Source organism: Corvus kubaryi, unplaced genomic scaffold (genome assembly GCF_017639235.1).
Source record: "Corvus kubaryi isolate FWS band 111438036 unplaced genomic scaffold, C.kubaryi_AGA036_p1.0 split3-131, whole genome shotgun sequence".
Lineage (NCBI taxonomy): Eukaryota > Metazoa > Chordata > Aves > Passeriformes > Corvidae > Corvus > Corvus kubaryi.
In genome coordinates this window covers 7,056,619-7,075,166 of record NW_024582083.1, presented here as the reverse complement: position 1 = coordinate 7,075,166, position 18,548 = coordinate 7,056,619, and the positions used below count along the sequence as shown (strand labels likewise).

At 39.6% G+C, this 18,548-nt stretch overlaps 2 protein-coding genes and 1 pseudogene across 3 annotated transcripts in view; 2 read left to right on the top strand and 1 right to left on the bottom strand.

The window, feature by feature from the left end:
• The first annotated feature begins 7,462 nt into the window (after positions 1-7,462).
• LOC121658258 (claudin-22-like) lies at positions 7,463-8,216 on the top strand. The gene has a single exon (XM_042014936.1). It carries the CDS (start codon positions 7,563-7,565, stop codon positions 8,214-8,216), a length of 654 nt encoding a protein of 217 aa, XP_041870870.1. The 5' UTR covers positions 7,463-7,562.
• A 1,218-nt stretch (positions 8,217-9,434) lies between these two features.
• Positions 9,435-10,332, top strand: LOC121658227 (annotated as a pseudogene).
• A 578-nt stretch (positions 10,333-10,910) lies between these two features.
• The window catches only part of WWC2 (WW and C2 domain containing 2), a 95,513-nt gene continuing 87,875 nt past the window's right edge, over positions 10,911-18,548 (bottom strand). For both annotated transcript variants that reach the window (XM_042014925.1, XM_042014926.1), the window contains exons 22-23: positions 15,558-15,685; positions 10,911-13,587 (exon numbers count right to left, since the gene is read on the bottom strand). In XM_042014925.1, coding sequence (XP_041870859.1) covers positions 13,521-13,587; positions 15,558-15,685 — 195 coding nt within the window. In that variant the 3' untranslated portion in view covers positions 10,911-13,520. The remainder of the gene's footprint in view (positions 13,588-15,557; positions 15,686-18,548) is intronic.

Genomic DNA, 18,548 nt, shown 5'->3' with positions numbered 1-18,548 from the left:
TGTAGGATGGAGACAACAGCAATCTATCCTTACAATGTTTTTATATTCTTTTTCTGCTGGGCTAGATAAAAATTTTGGCTTGTCCTGGCATAGTACTGCTTTTCTTGTATGAGCGAATGTAGCTTTTCAGGTGTATACCAAGCTCAGTAACATGTCTTTGTACAGTCCTTTAACTCATGCAGCTGCTTCCTTTTTTCTACATGGAATTTTGTACAAAATAATACAAAGACTTGAGTATATTCCAAAATAGTGACTATCTCAGTATCTCTTCCTGGGTACTGTGCAAATTAAAAGTAGACTCTTGTGACAGGCCAAAGGATCAAAAGCAATGCCTGCTCAAGTGAGCACTGGTTATTTTCATACTGGGGAATAACAATTTTAATCATCTTCACAATTGTTTTCCTGCAGTCAGAACCAAAGCTTCTTCACTGTCTTTCATTTAGGATGAAGCATTCTCTATTTAAATGGTTGAATCTGTGGATGGAAGTAGCCTTCACCTCTATGCAAACACGTTTGGAAAACGTGTCATATTTTGCAGCAGATACTTAGTACCTTTCCACGATAGTCATCATCAATTAGTAAAAATAGAAACAACTATCACGTAACCATTGCAGAGGCATGATATTAGAAGTCTCCAGGATTTCTCTCTCTCTGGGTTGATATGAAATGTGGGCAGACATTGTCTCAATCTACCGATGCAACATTCATTGGAACTCCTCGCTTGTCTCAGCTATACCATGTTTTGCAGTACATGGGGCATTATATGTGCTGAATTCTGTGCATCACCCCTTTCACCTCTGTGGGCAGTGTTTGACATCTGAGGATGCTGCTGGGTGGCCACAATTGGTGAAGTGAAGGGAGGAAACTGCTGACCTGCCTTCCCTCCTGTACCTATTCTTTCCACCAGAGTAGCCATGGGCACCTCTGCTTCACTCCATCCTCACTGCCCTGCTGAAGGAACCTGATGAGCCTTTCAGCTTTTTTTGATGTAAAGTAGGGAAGGTGAGAGTGAGTAGAGAGAAGGGGTGAGGATGAAGGTGGCAGAGGACAACAGTAAAGTGTATATTTAAGCTTTAACCAATACTGAAAATGTTAGTGCTTTGATTTGTTAATGACAGGATGTTATGAACTCTTTAAACTATAGGTTTGCTTAGATTTCATTAGTAGGGGGATACTTAAATTCTGATGAAATCCTGTGAGGGAAGAAAGGGAAGAAAAGCTGTTTTGTTTTTTCAGTTCGTTGAGTTTTTTGGTGTTACTTGTTTTTAGTTTTTTTAACTAAAAAGATATCACCATGTGAGAGAGAACAATTACTTTCTAGGAAAGATCTTCCCTTTCTGCATTTCCTAGCTCTCTGAACCTTAAAAGGTAAAGAGTAAAACCAATTTAATCCACTAGAATCTAAGGAACAATCATATTTCAAACAACCATAAATTTGTTCAGCTGCTTTCCTCCGTTCCCCCCAAATCTCAATATGGCAGATGAGCAAAATGCAATAGGTGCCCCACACTTCCTTCACTTACAGCTTCTTTTATGTTCTGGCTAGATTGCTGTTAAAAGGTGTGTGCAGTCTTCTAATTTATGGTTAACAAGTCTGTATCATCTTTGTAATCCTAACTGTCGTGCAGTAACAGTTCCTATGTAGGTTCAACTGGGAACTACAAATAATTTCTCATAAGTTTACTGATAATAAGAAACATATCTTAAGGAATGAAAGAAAGCTTATTATAATAATTGTCTGCAGATGTGAAATGAAAAGCATTATAGAAATATATATCTGTAACACTCTATTAAACCAGAATCTCCCAATAAGGGATGCATAGTGATAAAGAAGCCCATACATTTCACAGCTCAGAAATTAGTTTCTTAGACTTCCATCATTCAAGGAAATCACATTCCAATCACTGCTCAAGTGACATGAGTTTTCATACTTAAAGTAATCTCCTGTATTGACAGTATATCAAAAATAGTCCCCTGAAGAGTAAGGCTAATTTTCTAACCCAGTCAACCCTCACTTTGAAGTCTGGATGGGGATGGTGATAGAAAAGTTTTGCAAAGGTGGAAGTACTGAGCCTTAAAGCATTCTTTATTCTTCCAGTATAATGATGGCAAATCTACCCTCTCTCATTTCAATCTTTTGAATAAGTCCCTAAAGCAGAAATCAGCAGTTTCATGTTGCTGTGCTTGACTCTTTCAGTGCCTTTCCCTTCTAGATTTTGTGCAACTACCATTAGCTCTACGTGACATCCTATTTCAAGTTTTTGATTGATCTTAGAGACGTGAAACTGCTAGCAAGGTCTTTCAATCACAGAAGTACATTTCTTTTGCATATATAACAGGCTCTTGCTAAAGTTGCTTAATGAATTACATCCAGTGTTTGAAGAGGGAAGGTATGCAGGTTTGGGCAGTCCCTGCAATACTGAAAAGCAGGGAACATGCCCTTTCGAAATCAGGACAGCGATGGCTGTGCCCTTTTCCCACTTGAGAGGGTTCTGCAGCCCCTTCCTGGCTCTGCTGAAGGTGCTGAGTCCTCACCTTCTCCTGCTGTGCTCAGCCCAGCTCTGCCCTGCTGTCTCTGTGCTGGCCCTGGCACACCAGCAGTGTGGAGCCATCTGCAGGGGCTGCACTGCTGGGCTGTCCTCACTGCCTACACTGGGGGGGGGTGGGGGGATGGATCTGAAGAGGCATTGAGGCCTTTGTGATAATTTTCTTTGTCTCTGCTGTCCCATTCTGCTCTAACATCTCCACAAAATATTCAGTTGTCTGGCTTTGTGACTTCGCTCTAGCAGTGTCCTAGCATTCACTGAGGGGCAGTGTCTTCAGATGTAACACAGAAAAAAATAATGTGATCTTATAAATCATCACCTCTAAATGTTGAGTTAGGTTTTTTGTGAAAGTTAATGACACCATGAGCTAACTGTATGTGTTTAAAGTTACTCTCTTGTCCCTTTTCAAGATGGAAATTGTCATTATCTTCATAACTGGCTTACCCCTCTGCATATTGCCTCTTACTTGCTTTCACAATGGCTTCTAAGTGCCCATAATTAGAGGTTGCTGTTATGGATTGCACTAGGGTTCAAGCAGAAGTCTAACAAGTGCCACTCATACATTGGAGTGGGAAGTACTGTGGACACTGTGTTGCTTTGATTCACTGAACTTTTTACATGAGCACTTCATTTACCTTTCTAGCTCTGTGTGAGGCTGTGTCTAACTTGGTACTGTAATTTCAGTGAGGGAAACAAAGATGACTCAAGCAGGAGAACCACCACAGTAACTTTATGAATAAATAAAGAAAATTTAGATTAGTCCACTTCATTAGGAGGTCAAAAAGTGCCTGCTGGCACTCTCTTGCAAAGTTTATGACTCTCAGGAGTCATATAGACACACAGATATATACTCAGGGAAAGGTTAACTTCTGTTCTGTGATGCTCTCTGAAGCACCCTGAAACCTTAAGCTCTACCAATACACATAATCTCAAATCTCACTTAAATGCACACTAGAGTAAGTCAATATGGATAGCAGTATGGGTTGTGTTCTTTGCTTGGTGTTCCTGTGGTTTCACTGAAGAGCACATTGGCTATGCAAACCCAAAAGATGCTCCAGCATCACAAAGAAATGGGTTCTTAGTTAAGTAAGAAAATGTTAACTCTCATAACTTTCAGTTCAAGCAATAAGGTGGAAAGCAAAAGACTGCCAAGGTGAATGAATTAAGTCACTCATCGTAAGATGCTGACGACATTGCCTTGCCAACTTCTGACAGCAGCTGTTCTACTGGCTGTAACTAAGATTCAGCTATAGAAAATCTATACCCTAGCTCTTTGCATATGTGTCTATAAGATGGGAATCTAAAACTGAGAGACCTGTGAATGATTCATGAGAATACTTGATATTTCAATGAGCAACAAAAAAATATTTTATGCAACTCCAGGACTATCTTCAAATTAGCAAAAGCTACAGCAGTGTCTGGGCAATGCTACTGGGGACAATTGTACTTCACAGATGAACACACTTTTTGGGCCACTGGAGGAGAATAAACAAGCCCACAACATGAACATGCTTTACAAAGGAACTGAAAGTGTAGGAAAGAGCCAGTCTCATAATTCTGCTTTTGTGGGATTAAGTTGCCTAATCAGATCCCAAAGTGCTGAACCTGGTATTTCTTTCCACTTGCTGACCGTTAAACATTGGGATAATTGTGTGGGCTGCAGAGCTGTGTACAGACAACAATTCTCCACTACTCTTTGCAGGGGGTAAAGTATTTGTGTATCTATATCTCTGGCTGTGGAGGTTCCCAGAAGAGTTAGTGTAGCTTTTAAAGAGAATATGTACCACTTGCAGTGAGATTCAGAATCCTTGTGTTCAGCCCAAAATGATTTTATGGGGAGTAGAAACTTAATGCACTTAACTGCATAAAATGATATGCACACTGACCACCCTGAGTCTGCTTTAGTCTAGTCGAAGTCAATTTGAAAAATGATGCTTGGAGCTAGTTTGAATGAATGATGTTATCTCCAGGGCTTGAAAAGTACTACTGAACCTGTATGAACTTGATCATGACCTGTGCTATATTCTTCACAGGCATTATTTTACCTGTGTAGGCCTCTGTAGGCTGGTATCCCTGTATGTTACATACCTCAGACTTTAAAGTCTATAGGGAAAAAGGAACAGGGAAAAAAAATGCTCTAAAGCCAGTCAAAACTCCCTCTAAATCCATCCTCACCTTCCTTACCTGAAAACACGCTGGTCAGTGATAGCTGTACCTGCTCTTCCTTTTCTTCTTGACAAGTCTGTGTTGCACAAGCACCATCCTTGCTGCAGAGGCTGACAAGGGGAGCAGTGGCGAAGAGAAGGGCCAGAGCTGTCCTGGAGCGGCTCTCTTGTGCATGGGCCCCCTGCCACTGTCTGCAGAGATCCCTGTCAGGCACCTTCCCTGCCCCACTGGCCTGGGAGCCATCTTTCAGTGGCCATCCCCACTGAAACACCTAAAGATGATCTGTTGTTTCAGGCTGTGCAGATGCTGGCAGATGTTTTTTGTTATGACAGTATAACAGTAAACCCTGGGCTTATGTTTCAGATTGCCCTGAGCAGTAGGACAGAAACAGATGGGAGCCCAAATCTAGCCCCTTAGGCTTTTCAGTCATTCTGACATGTCACTTTCTGTGTAGGCACAAGTCTACCAAATACAATTATTCTGGGGATGAGACATTTTTAGATGTGAGAGAAAAGAAGTAACAGTGGGGAGAAAAAGGGTGAAAGAAGGACAAGGAAGATAGAACTAAGGCAGTGACTGACCTGAGAATGTACATAGTTCAGCTGTGATTTTTCATAAGAGCAGTAAGTTCCAAGTAAAGGCATTCCAGACCTTGTCACTATCTTAGTGCCAAGGCAAGTGTTACCTTCCCCTCCCCTCCAGAAGAATAAGGATTGCATATAATCTTATCCAGAATAGTGTAAGGAAGCTTTTCTTGCTCTAAGTTAGTGCATCATTAATAATAAGGTGCAGAATTTAATTGGCAGATCTTACTAATGCAGCAGTCCCAGTGCTTCTGATGGCTAAAATTTAAAGGCTAGTATAGCCTTTAGTATAGGCTAGTATAGCCTTTAGTATAGCCAGTTGTAGCTAACATTTACAAAATGTATGGACTTCACAGGCCTGATGCTGTACTCTCAGACTATATTGACTGTTGGAATTAAGAGCAGAGAAGAAAATATTGAATGTACACAGTCAAGGAAAGTGCAACAGGCTTCCATAATACTCTTTCAGTAACTGTGATTTTAAAGTCAGATAAGCATGTAACCCCTGAAGGGGCAGAATCACTCCTAAGTCATGGTTGTTTTATCTTAAATATTATTCAAATGGCGTTATGGAGATTCTCATTGAAAGTCACAAGGATTTCCAGAACTAGCATTCCTGCTCTGAACAGAGAAAGGGGAGAGAAACGACACTGCCGAATATGAAAATACAGTCTGGAGAATGAATGAATGAACACGGGATTCATCTGTCTCATTTTTCTTTTGCCTAGTGGATGGCCAAAGTTACAGGCTTGTTTGTGACAATTTGTTCCCAGTGTTGTCAGTTATACCCTCGGTGATTTCTGGTCTTGTGCATGGTAATTTTTTGATCAAGTATAAACTGTCGAATTAATGGGTTGGTAAAAGGGAGATAGATCATCTTTCTGGGGTTTTTGTATTGGTTCTTCACAGCTTGTGACAGGAGAAAACCAAGGGTTTGAAATTAAGACTCTGTGTAAAAATGAGGAAGAAGAGATCATCTCACGGTGACAGTTCTTAATGATATCCTTCAGGACTTTGGAAACCTTCAAAAGCAATGTTATGTTTTCCCATCACATAATCCATTTTGAACAACTGAGAATTAAAATATACTGATAAATACATTATCACATCTAGGAAATTACTGGAAAACATCTCTGGGTCATACTCATGTGGATGTGTTCATGCTGCTCAGCTCCTTCCCAGACAGGCTGTGCTGTTACATGTGGGAAGGGAAACAGCAAACAGATGTTCTCCTTCTGACCCTGTGGACAAGCACAAGGTTAGCTGACATGAGAGCAGGAAAAAGCAGGGTTTCCTAATGGGGTAATGGCATAATGGTATCTTGCTTTGATCAGAAAGGTGTACTAGGCATTCCTAGCCCAGGGAGCATTGAGTGCCAAATGTTGTTAGTTACTAAGTGAATACACTGTGTGCCATCTGGGACATGGGCTTTAGGAAAGGGGACACTGAGCTGGTGTAAGCTGCTACCGTGGTGTTGCTGAAGTCCTGGGGCAGGTAAAGTTTACGCTGGCTGATGATCTGCCCGGGTTCATTATGGTGGAGGGGATGTCTAGGATTTCATTTCCTACGGTACTTTCACCATACCCGTCTCCTTTTCCCCTTAAGAGTCAGTCAAAACAAAGCCCACTTTAAAAGAAATGAATGTAGAAAATGTGAAGCATAAGGATCTTTTACAAAGCGTCTTTTACAGTGCTGGGGACATAAAACAGGGCAGTGGAAGATAAGCCATTATGTATGTTGAGGAAGTCTAAGAATAAAGATTATAGGCAAACAGTCTACCTTTCTTTACAAGGCCTTGATTTACATCCCTGAAATCTCAAATTTAGCTATTACAATGAAGTCCTGTTGCACACAGAGCTGCCTTTTTATCACCACTTAAAATCTAATTAATCCGTATTGAAGCACAAAGATTTCTGTTGTGTTTTAGGGTGAGGGGTCATAGAGCCCTCTTTGTTCATCCTCAGGCTTGTAATCATCAGGCATTGGGATATAATTTTACCAAGCAAATTGGAAGGTAACAGATCAAATCCTTATCGGAAAACCTAACTCATGGTTTAGTGAAGTCCTTCGTCCTTTATGTGAAACTTTATATTCGTGAAGAACAAAAAAGTGTTTCAGAGCTTGCAAAGGGTTAATAGCAAGGGCTTATATTTGGGGCAGCAGAGACCTAAAATCATCACAGCTTCCACCATCACTCAAGGTAGCAGTTGGTACAGAACTGCTGGGGAAACCTTTCTCCTCAATCTTTCAGAACTCTGCTCTTACAATGGCCTTAGTCTATCAACCAGTGATGCAATTAAGTGGCATTTTGGTCTCTCTGTTGGGATGGGTCCTGTCCTGTCTCACCACCTATCTACCCCAGTGGAGAAATCTTAACTTGGAACTAAATGAACTGGAGATCTGGACTATGGGACTCTGGCAAGCTTGTGTTGTACAGGAAGAAGGTGGAATGCAATGCAAGGACTTCGATTCTTTCCTAGCCTTGCCTCCAGAGCTCAGGATTTCTAGGATTTTGATGTTTTTTTCCAATGGATCAGGGATTTTGGGCCTCTTGCTCTCAGGATTTGGGTTGGACTGTTTGAAAATTGGTGAAAGACAACAGGAACAAAAGAAACGGTTGTTGCTGTTTGGAGGAATGCTCTTCTGGATATCAGGGATTACAGCTATTGTCCCAGTTTCCTGGGTTGCCCATTCCACAGTCCAGGAATTTTGGGATGAGAATATACCAGATATTGTTCCCAGGTGGGATTTTGGGGAAGCATTGTTTGTTGGCTGGCTTGCTGGATTTTGTCTTATATTAGGAGGATCCCTACTTAATTGCACAATCTGTTCAACTGAAGTCCATCCGTCTTCGGTCCATTATGCAGTAGCAGAGCAGCAGGATCAGTGTCAATGCTTGGAAACTGAAACTAGGCCTTAACATGGAAGGTTTTAAGCAGTACAGAAATACTGCCCTATCTTTTCCAAACCCTAGTGCAAGCCAGAAGCTTGTTCCGGTAGTAATTCAAAGGACTCTTTGTTACCTAGCTGATTTCCTAAATTTGTCTGTTTTCTCCATAAACTGGTATTGGAAGATGGTGTGTTTTCTCACCTGTGGAACTGCTTAAAACTGTATCGCAGCAAAACACTGAAGTTTTCAGAGACTGCACAGAAAAGGTGCTTTTGCTTTCTTAACTGCACTGTAAAAGCCTGAAAATGAATATGCATGTTCTCTTCCAGCTTGGATTTTAACCAAAATGTGCTTCCTTTTTTATGTAACCAATGAAATAAGCCCTGAAGTTTGACTCCCTGTTGCAATTTTCCACTTGACTGATGCAGTGACATACGAACTTAGAGGAGATTTCCTGTCCTAAACAGTCTGAATACCTGCAGTGCATCAAATGGTTTTTCTGTGTATTTGGAATAGTAGGTTTCTGAAATTGTAGCAAGCTTTGCAACTGTCTTTTTGCGCATGGGGTGTGATGGTGTGGGTGCTCAGACCCAGCAAGCTGTGTTTCCCCAGTCTGCCACATTGGACTGCCCATACAAGTTACTCTAAGAGTTTCTGGCACCTGCATACTTTATGCACCAAAAATAGGCTGAGAAATGCTGCTTTAAAAGCCAGTGTATCTATCTTCCTCTGACACTGGTCTTGAGTCATTATGCATCCTATCCAAGATCCCTCAAGTTCCATTCACTCATGTTTGGAAGATATTGCTGTATATTTGACTTTAAACATGGCATTTAACTGGCCACAAAGCAGAGAGTGTTATTTGGTCTAAGTGGAAGTGCATCAGTGTGGTATTAAAACTTAAAAACAAACTGGGAGATGCCAAAATTAGCAAAACTGCTGTAATGCTTTAGCTGATTGATGGAAAAACAAGTATATGCTTTTCTTGAAAAAACAAACCAAAAACTAATGAAAAGTGAGCCCAGCTGTGGCCACACCCTTCTGCTACTGGTTTACCATGCCACCTCCCAGTCCCCCAAACACTGCACATGGAACCAGGCAACACAAAGCAGGAGGGAGGGGAGAAGTATTTCATGCTTCATAGAGCATTGTTTTAACTTGTGCTTATGTATGACAGAGCATGACAAAGAACTGAGCAGAACAGTGCCTGCAAAAGCGAATTGTTTGGTGCTTCTATGACTGCAAAAAATGAACTTGGCAAACGGACATAGGCTACTGTTAGCTGGATTTCTGTTGTCTGTGTTAGGATGGATTTTAACTGCTACCTGTAACTACTTACCAGGCTGGAAAAATCTCAACTTAGACATAAATGCACCAGAGCTTTGGAGCATGGGACTCTGGCAAAGGATGTAGGAACACAGTCTAAAGATTTTTATTCTTTCCTAGAATTCAAGATTTCCATTACTTTAGTAGCTACATCAAATGGACTATGACTTCTGAGCCCTGTGATCTCCGGTCCTGGTTTGGACTGCCTAAAGATGGAGAATACAGAGCAGAAGATAAAAAAAAGCTGTTACTACTTGGAGGAATACTCCAGATGATAGCTGGAGACTCTGTCCCTTGCTTACACTATAATCCAGGAGATTTGGAATGATGACATCACAGAGATTCTGCCCAGATGGGCAATAGGGGATGCACTGTTCAGTGATTGGGTTGGTGGATTTTTTCTAGTTCTAGGGGGATCTCTACTCCTCTCTACAATCTGCTTATCATCTGACCATCACTTACGACAGCAGCAGCAATGGCAGATATACAAGGTGCCCATCGGCATCTCGAAATTGGAAATGGAAGACTTAAAAAAGGGCAGATACCAGGTTTTCTGACTTCTTGCTTGTGTTACAGTAAGAGAGACAGACCTGCTGAACAGACAGGTTACTGTTTACAAGAGCAGGGGTGGGATTCTTTCTTACCGAGTAGTTCCTTTAATCACTACTTATTTCCACTTTTAATTACATGAATTGATGAGCTATGGCAATCTAAGCCACCACTGTATTTCTTCCAAGTCTGATAAATGTCAGATTTTGGTTTTGTTGTATAACTTGGGGGAGTGAGTATAAAAATTTTAATCTCTAGGCCTGCACGGAGACTTGACCATATTTTAAATAGCAGAACTCCTACTGGGGCTGCTTTAAACTATGTATTTTTTACAAAATAATATTACTTGAAGTCTGAAAGAGTTTGTAGCACCAGTTCAACGTCCATTACAAAAACCTAATGCAGTACAACCTTGAATGAAGTTTGCTGGGCCTGTATCATTTACAGTAAACTAAATGTTCTCAGACATAACATCACATAATGCCAGATTCTCAATTGTGAGAGAGAGGGAGAGAGAATATGACCACCTCTATCCCTGTCCAATCCCTCTCTCTCTCTAAGGACACCCAGTATTTCTGGGCAATAATGAGATGTTGTCTGGAGGAGACTCAACCGTGTTCATTGCTGGTGCAGTTTTTCCTTCATGAATGTAAAGAACTAACTTCAAGTATATGAATTAGTTTCCATGTAACTTATCCTTAGCACTGTCAGTGATTGATGTGAACTTTCTATAAATTGCCATGATTTTACATTGACAAAGCTGTAGCAGCCATCTGTTTCTGCAAAGACCATATAAAGAGACAGAAGAGCAATAAAAGAATTAAATAAAACACTGGTCTAGAAAAGAGCTTTGTTAAAAAAAAATGTATTTTCCAATCACTGAAACATATGAAAAGTGCAGAGACAAGTTAATCTATGTAATGTACTTGCATACTCTTACAGACAAAATTAGAACAGAAACACATTCAGAATATAACCTGATTAAATATTTAGTTCAGTCCTGAGCATTTGATATTTAATACAGTATAAACATAGCAATAGTAAAAAGAAAAATAATCTTAAAATTATTTGATTTGTGTTCTATTACAATTTCTGCTAAACCTAGCTCATTTGGCTAAATATTCTTGTACCAGTAATATTTACATTTTGATATATGCAACTGCAGTGACATTGGTACCTGGCAATAGAACTAATTACATTCGTTACACCCTGCTGTGCAGGGTAAATTTCACTTCAAGAGTAATATTTATCACTTTAAACTGACAGGAGTTTATTTGTATGTGTTATTTTAGCTTATTCTATTGAGTGTTTCAAGTGTGACACGTTGAATTAGTAAAAAACCCCAAACTCCAAACCCGGAATTGTTAAAAGCTGCCTATAAATATGTTCAACTTTACCAATCTGGAAAATGAAGAGCATGAATATGTCTAAGTCTCTCATTTAAAGGAGTTTTGTAAGCTGAAGCCAGCAATACTCAAGTTTTGACTTCACCTTATGCTTACAACTCAGACAATAATACTTTTTTTTGGAAAATTATTCAACGTTTGAGAAAAACCAACTAACTGGACTAAAATTTAGATACCTCTAAGTATTTTTCAGAATAGCATCCTTAATGACAAATATTTTTATGGCCAGAACTGAACTATAATAAACAGAACATAAATAAGACTGTAAATAAATAAAAGAAAAATCATAAAGTAGACCTCTAAACATCATTCTACAAACAACTTATATAATCAAATTGAGAAGTTGAAACTGTCAACCTTCATTTCACCTCTACATTAAATAATTCCAGCTTTTTTTAAATTGACCTTTCAAACATGAATGTTATCTCAAACCCAAGACACAAAAAACAAATGGGGCATTCATAACGAATGTTCAATCAGTCATCTTGCTCAAAATAGCATGTTTGGCTTTATATTTCAGTGAACTGATGTATTTGTGCATAAGAAAACCTTTGGGTGTTACACAGACCTGTCATCACAGAATTGTCACTTTGAATCTAAGACAGCTGCTACCATATTGTGGTTATATTGTTTCCATTTGCTCACCAGTAATTATAGCACTTCTGAAAGATGAAGTCCATGCAATGTGGCTTGTTGCTTGGGGAAGAAAATTGCAGCCAGTGAATGAAATACATCTGAGTGCAACAAACTAAGTAGAAAATGAAAAATTTCTGTTCTCTGCAATATCCACCTACTTACACAGTACCCATGGAAGATGACCCCAATTGCTTTACCAAGACAGGACTGCTTGAACACCTACAGCCAATGTACAGAGGGCATCCAAGTTGCCTTCTGATGAAGCAGCCTGCTAGGAAGAAGCACGTAAGACATATTTGAAACAAGCTGTTCACATCTATTCATTAAACCTGTGCACCCCCAACTGCATACAGGGTCAATTGTATATTTTAAGAATTGTTATTTACTGTACCAAAATTTGTGCAGATTTCTAGTCAGGAGCTTTTCTTTTTCAGAAAGGGTTTACCTTACCAACAGGACTGCTGATATCTGAGTTAGCATGTGAGAGATTTTTTTTCTGGTACAAATCCTTTAATGAAGCATCTTCAGATCTGTAAACCTAGCACACTCCTTCATGTGTTCCTAGCTGGCAATCAGAGAGCCCCCTAGGACAAACGATTAACAGAGAGAAACTCTCATTTTTAAGTGCACAGTGGGTATAACTATTTCAGTTTCAGTGTTGGTATTATGAATTTGATTCATTGGGTTCAGAAAGCAGCTGCCCCTTTTGGTAGTCTCAAAGTAAATTTTTAGGGTTACTTGTCTGCCTTGCCTTTCTCACTCTCCCGCAGATGCAAGAAACCTTTTAGTGCAGGTTAAAGTACTGTACATTCACAAAACTAAACTCTGAACTCTGTGTCTTCCTACAAAGTATTAAAAAACAAGCCAGAAGAAATTTATTTTCAGAAACAAAATTACAACATGGGTGATAAATCTAATCAGCAGCTGTTGTGAGGCAGCCTGGATGTTTTGGAAAGGCGCTTATGTTTGTGGTTAACTTTAAACTATAAAAGTTACACTCTTGTACAAAAGTATTGCATGGCAGAACAGCCATCTTCACAGTCTGCTCACATGAAAATAGTGAAAAGATAAACAATTGTCTGTTGAACATAATTTTTCTCAACACAGTGCAGTTCAACAGGATACATGCTTAGTACTGCCTTTGTTCCATCTTTACAAAATAAAAACACAGATGCAATACACACAAACTGTACAAAATCAGCATCAGTATACCGAAATTTATCTACTTTGGTTTTCTGTTTGTTGGGGTTTTTTGCCATGTTTTAAGCTTACAACAATTCAGTTCACTCTATTTTACAAATAAACATCTCAATAGTGAATGTAAAATAGAAGATCTTTGAAAGCACATCACTGGAACTACAAAGCTCATCTGAAAAGATATGAACAAGTGGAAAAACACTTCAGTGAAAATGTGTAATTATACATCATCAGCTGGAAGGGCTGGTATACTGATCTTTGCTCTTGTGAAGTATGCTATCTTCTCCCTGAATCAGAAAAGAAAACAAGGGATTTCTTTACCATTTGTTGCATGACTGCAATGTCATCTGCTGTAGAGTTGCTAAGGTTAGAGCATACTTCTTTAAAACACAGGTTTGGAAAATATACAGAAAATTTATTTACAACAAATTTACAACAAATGACACAATTACCTTCTTAGGCAGTTTTATGTAAAAAGCAGTTCCAGTTTTGAAACAGAAAAAACGTCAGTATTTCATTAATAACTGCAATGGTATGACTGAAATATTGTTCCAGTCACTGAATTTCCTATGATGATATTTTCGGTGGGGGGATGAGAAGGCAAAATAAATCATTTTATCCTGACATGGGAAAAGGGCAAGGGGGGAAGAGTTGTGTCTGGGCAAGACTCAGAGAAAAACTGTCAACCCATTCTCCAGTTGCTTCCCCTGTGCTGTTACCATTTCTGTCACCTATGAACTGAGACATTACTGAAGCATAACAAGTTTACACAGGTTTGCCTACTAGCAGGCTAGAAAGCGGAAGAGAAGTATTGGGGGCTTAAAAATTCAATCTCAGAAGAGTCATTCTTCTTGAGAGCTTTAAAAATGTCTCTCTGTGATTAGTCTGAGGCCACAGCACTCTAACAAGTCCAACTAGCAGGGCATGTACAATTCAGCCTCAGGAGGTAAGTATTTATCCAGAAGACTAAACCATGTTTTCCACTGGTGAAGCTTGAGTTCCCATAAAAAAGAATAGCTCAGAGCAAAATCAGCCTAAACTGGCTTTCTCTTCCTAATGTGGTGACTAGAAAATGAAGGACAATGGAGCCTTTCGATACCCTTCTTGCAGGGAAATGATGTTTTGAGCAGTCTTACATGTTCCTGTAGATTTGGGCAGCAGTCTGTCTGAGATGACTGTTAAATGACCAGCACCAACCAAAAGCCCTTCTCAAGACATGCACAGAAAGTGAAATCTTCAAGATGCTCTGAATTTCAAACTGAAGATAAATAACTTAGCTGTAGCACATCTTTGCTGAGGAACCCCTTTCCTTTCTCTCTTGCTTTGATTCTGCATCACTTACAGCTGTGTTTTGCAAGACATGCTGCCTCACAGGCCCCTACTTGCTTATGGATTTCTCCAACTGCACACAAAAGATGATTAAAAAAAAGGAAAAAAAGTCTCACGTTTATTAGCAGCTGATTTAAATTTCCTATAAAGGAATCCGAAATTCAAACTTTAAAAATGTGCATTAACTGACACAACAAACCAAATTAACTTGCAGTACTGCTTCTATGTGCAAGAGCAAGCACTGTATTTTTCAATCAATAGATTTATATTTATTTTTATATAGGAGCATGGCCTCCAGGCTGTAAGCTGGCCAGTCTTTTAGGAATTTAGACCAGTTAGAATTAAGGTTTAAGATAACAAGTGTTCATTCTGGCTTATGCTAAGCAAGAACACTTCATTAATTGCTTCAAGTAATAGGTTGCTTTGCAACCAAAAGGAGAAAGGAAACAAAACAGAGGATGGTCTCAAGATCTTTCTTTAACACTAAGTCTTGAGCAAGGCACAAGTAGTGGTTAATGAGTTTCCTGATGAGCTGTATCTGTCCTACTTCTCCTTGAGCACTGATTTGCTTCAGGCCCCTGCCATCACTGGAAGAGCTCCCATGACTTAAAGCCCCCTGTCAACCTTCTGTGGGTGAGGTGAACCACGGCAACAGTCACACCGTGCCCGCCTACAGCAGATGTCACACAGGGGTCTGACACTCCACTTGGCTTCCTCACCACGCTCTGAACTGCCACAGGAGCAGGTCACTAAGGCCTGGTCTTCTGAAACTCCAACCTAGAGCCATTTTAGAAATGCGTGATGTTTCTGGCAAGTCAAAGCCATGTGGACTTTTACTAATACTACAGGGCATGTCTGATTATACCTAGAAATACTTCATGTTACTTCATTACATTAAAAAGAGCATGATAAGCAGAACAGGCCGTACCTGAATGACTGCACCTGCAGTGGCACCTTCTGGCTCTGCTCCCGTAGCCGGCACACATCCTTAGAAGCTTTCCTCATCAATTTCTCAGCACTTAAACCTTGTTTCTGCTCTTCTTTTGACTGTTCAGCCTGTATCGAGAAAAACAACTGTATGGTGCTGATAGTGAAAACTACTTGTTTCAAAGAAGTGAGAGATGCTCTACGTCAAGCAAAACACTTGGCAGTGCCAGGTTTACTGTTGGACTCAATGATACTAAAGGTCTTTCCCTGCCTAAATGAATCTATGATAATCTCTGTTACAGCGGGGATTACTGTAACATGCATATATCAAACCAGGAGTCCCGTGGAAAAGAAATATATATGGACAGATTCTTGGTAGCTGTTTCAGAGATGTTTATTTCTCCAGCCGCATGGCCGGGGCTCTGCAGAGGAACTGTTCCAGTCACGGGACCAAGGGTCCTTCTGCCCGCGCAGGGAACACAAACCAACCCATGGGAACGAGGCTGAGCAGGGGCAGGGAAGCCCCGTGTCTGTGCCCTCAGGGCCCCTCTCCCAGGGCTACACGGTGGGGGAGGAGACCCCGACAAATCTCTATATAAAAGGTCAGCAAGATAAAAGACTGACATCATGAGCCTAAGCCATGGCCGTGAAGTAAGGTAATGGGGCTTTCCAAAAAAAAAAAATAAATAGAGCAAATTCTATGCCATCTCAGGTGGCTACTAGGTTTTATAAATTCTGTTATTTCTTAGGGCTGTAGTTAGACCTAAATTTGTATGAACACATGTTGTCCATCCAAGTATCTTTTTAGAACTGGGAGCCACTGATTCTCTTCCCATATAAAATACTTTTATTTCCTGACGAAAGCTCTCAGGAAACTCTAAACTCTCTTTAGAGTTTACCTACTCTAAAGTGACCGACAGAAAAAATAGGGAAGATGTACTCTGAAAATATACTTTCAAGTTTTGTTGACCACGTTAGCAAGGAACATGAACTTTTGTGCCTTTATTCATGACATGGCACCTATTTTGCATGTCTTTCTTTTGCACTGTAGAGGTGTAAAAGCCAAGGCAAGTGAACAGAACACCAGTGGTAACAAGAGACCAAAGGTCTTTCGTGAACAGAGTTGAGCAGCTACGTACCCCACAGTAAGTTACTGAATTTCTGCACCTCAGTATTGCTGGCTCTATTACTTATGCCTTTATTAAGCATCAACAGGACAGCTGCAGCTATGCCATCCACCATTTCAGCAACAAGACTGCTATTAGTAGCTGTACTTTGGCTTTAAAAAACTTTATCAAGGGTTTCTGAATATCCAGTAATTTGAACAGCAGCTGATTTTAGGTGGGCAGTCACCTGGAATTCTTAGACAAATGACCCCCATTCATACACAGGTGAGTTCTGTAACAAGTGTATTGTCACCCCCATCACATGTGGGGTGCATGGTGTGGGCAGTGCTTTCATTTCAAGACCGCAGGGGCTGTCAGACAAATGTTATTTATTGTATTTTGAATTTTGTCAGCCATCAAAATTCAACAGAAGCAGTTCACATTCTTGAACAACTATAAAGCTGTAGAGAGTTTAATTTTTGATTCTTTAGAGACTTGAAAATGCTGTTCATTACCTCAAATTAAAATAAATTTGCAAGCCTGAAACAGTGATCTTCAAAGCTAGTTTGTAACTTAGGAGTTCACATCCCAGTTCAGAATTCAACCCAGTGGACTCCTAAACAACAAAACCAACTAATTCAAAAGATCTAGTCCATACTATCAGTTTCATACTGGGTAGTTATAAGAAAGATGCTCACAGCAGGATAGTGGTACCCTGTTGAAAAGCACTCTGGTTTCTATATGAAAGTATTTAACATGAAAGAGCACCACCCTTTCAAAAGCTGACTCAAAATCCAGTCAGCTTGTACTGCCTTTAACTTCTTCAGTCCCCAACTCTAAAATAGCTATGATTTAAAAATGAAATTAACCTATAAATATTGTTTTCTTTATTAGTTAGTGAACATAAATTTGCAATCTACAACTGGTAATGTCGTAATTAATTTTGCATATGTCACTGGCCATATGTTTTACCAGCTCCCCTAATTAATATTTATCATCAAAGTACTAAACATACAATATTTCAAAATTTTCTAATTTCATCCTTTCCCTAAGTATACATGAGGTTCTTGTGATTACTGCATTCCAGATTTAAGAGCATAGAGGACTTCTTTTTTTTTTATACTCTCTACTATGATGTATCCCTTTTTCATTTTTGAATCCATTAATTTTTTTCAGGATACTCTAAGAGAAGCCTGGGTTTCAGCCCAACGTCTCTAGGAATATGCATATGAGAAGGTATGTAGATGACCAGGTTTATATTTACATCATGTTTCTTGAGTGCTTTATAAAAAATACAGAAAGGCACACTAATACAATGGCCAGACATTCAGGAAGTCCTAAAAATCTGGCACATTCTGTGGTGATGCACCACCCCCCACCCCCCACACTATGATCTCAGATTCTTTAAGCACATTTCTTTATTCTTTAAAACACTCATTCACAACACTTACCTACCAAATATAAGTTTCAGATAGGAATGTCTCTATCTGGGCTTACCTTAAGCTTGTTTAAGATGACAGAGAAGAAACTCTATCAAAATTAGAGCTGAAATGCTATTTCCTGTCTTGTTCTTCTGTGGTTTTTGTATAGAAGAAACTGAATCTAAAGAAAAGCTAACTGTGCTAAACACCAAATCATTGGGACAAGGACAGGATTATTGGTATTGATGACATAATTACATATTACCTCCACATAGAAGATGTACTAAAAAGAAATAAAGAAGATATTTACAGGAATCTTTTTTGGATATAAACAGAAGTAGTACTTCAGAGGACACTAGGTGTCTGAAAACTTACTTGTATGCGGATTCAAGACTCAAACTTTGAAATACTGCATGATTTCTCATAAACATCCAATCTAAACAAGAGAAAACACTTCTGGTGCAC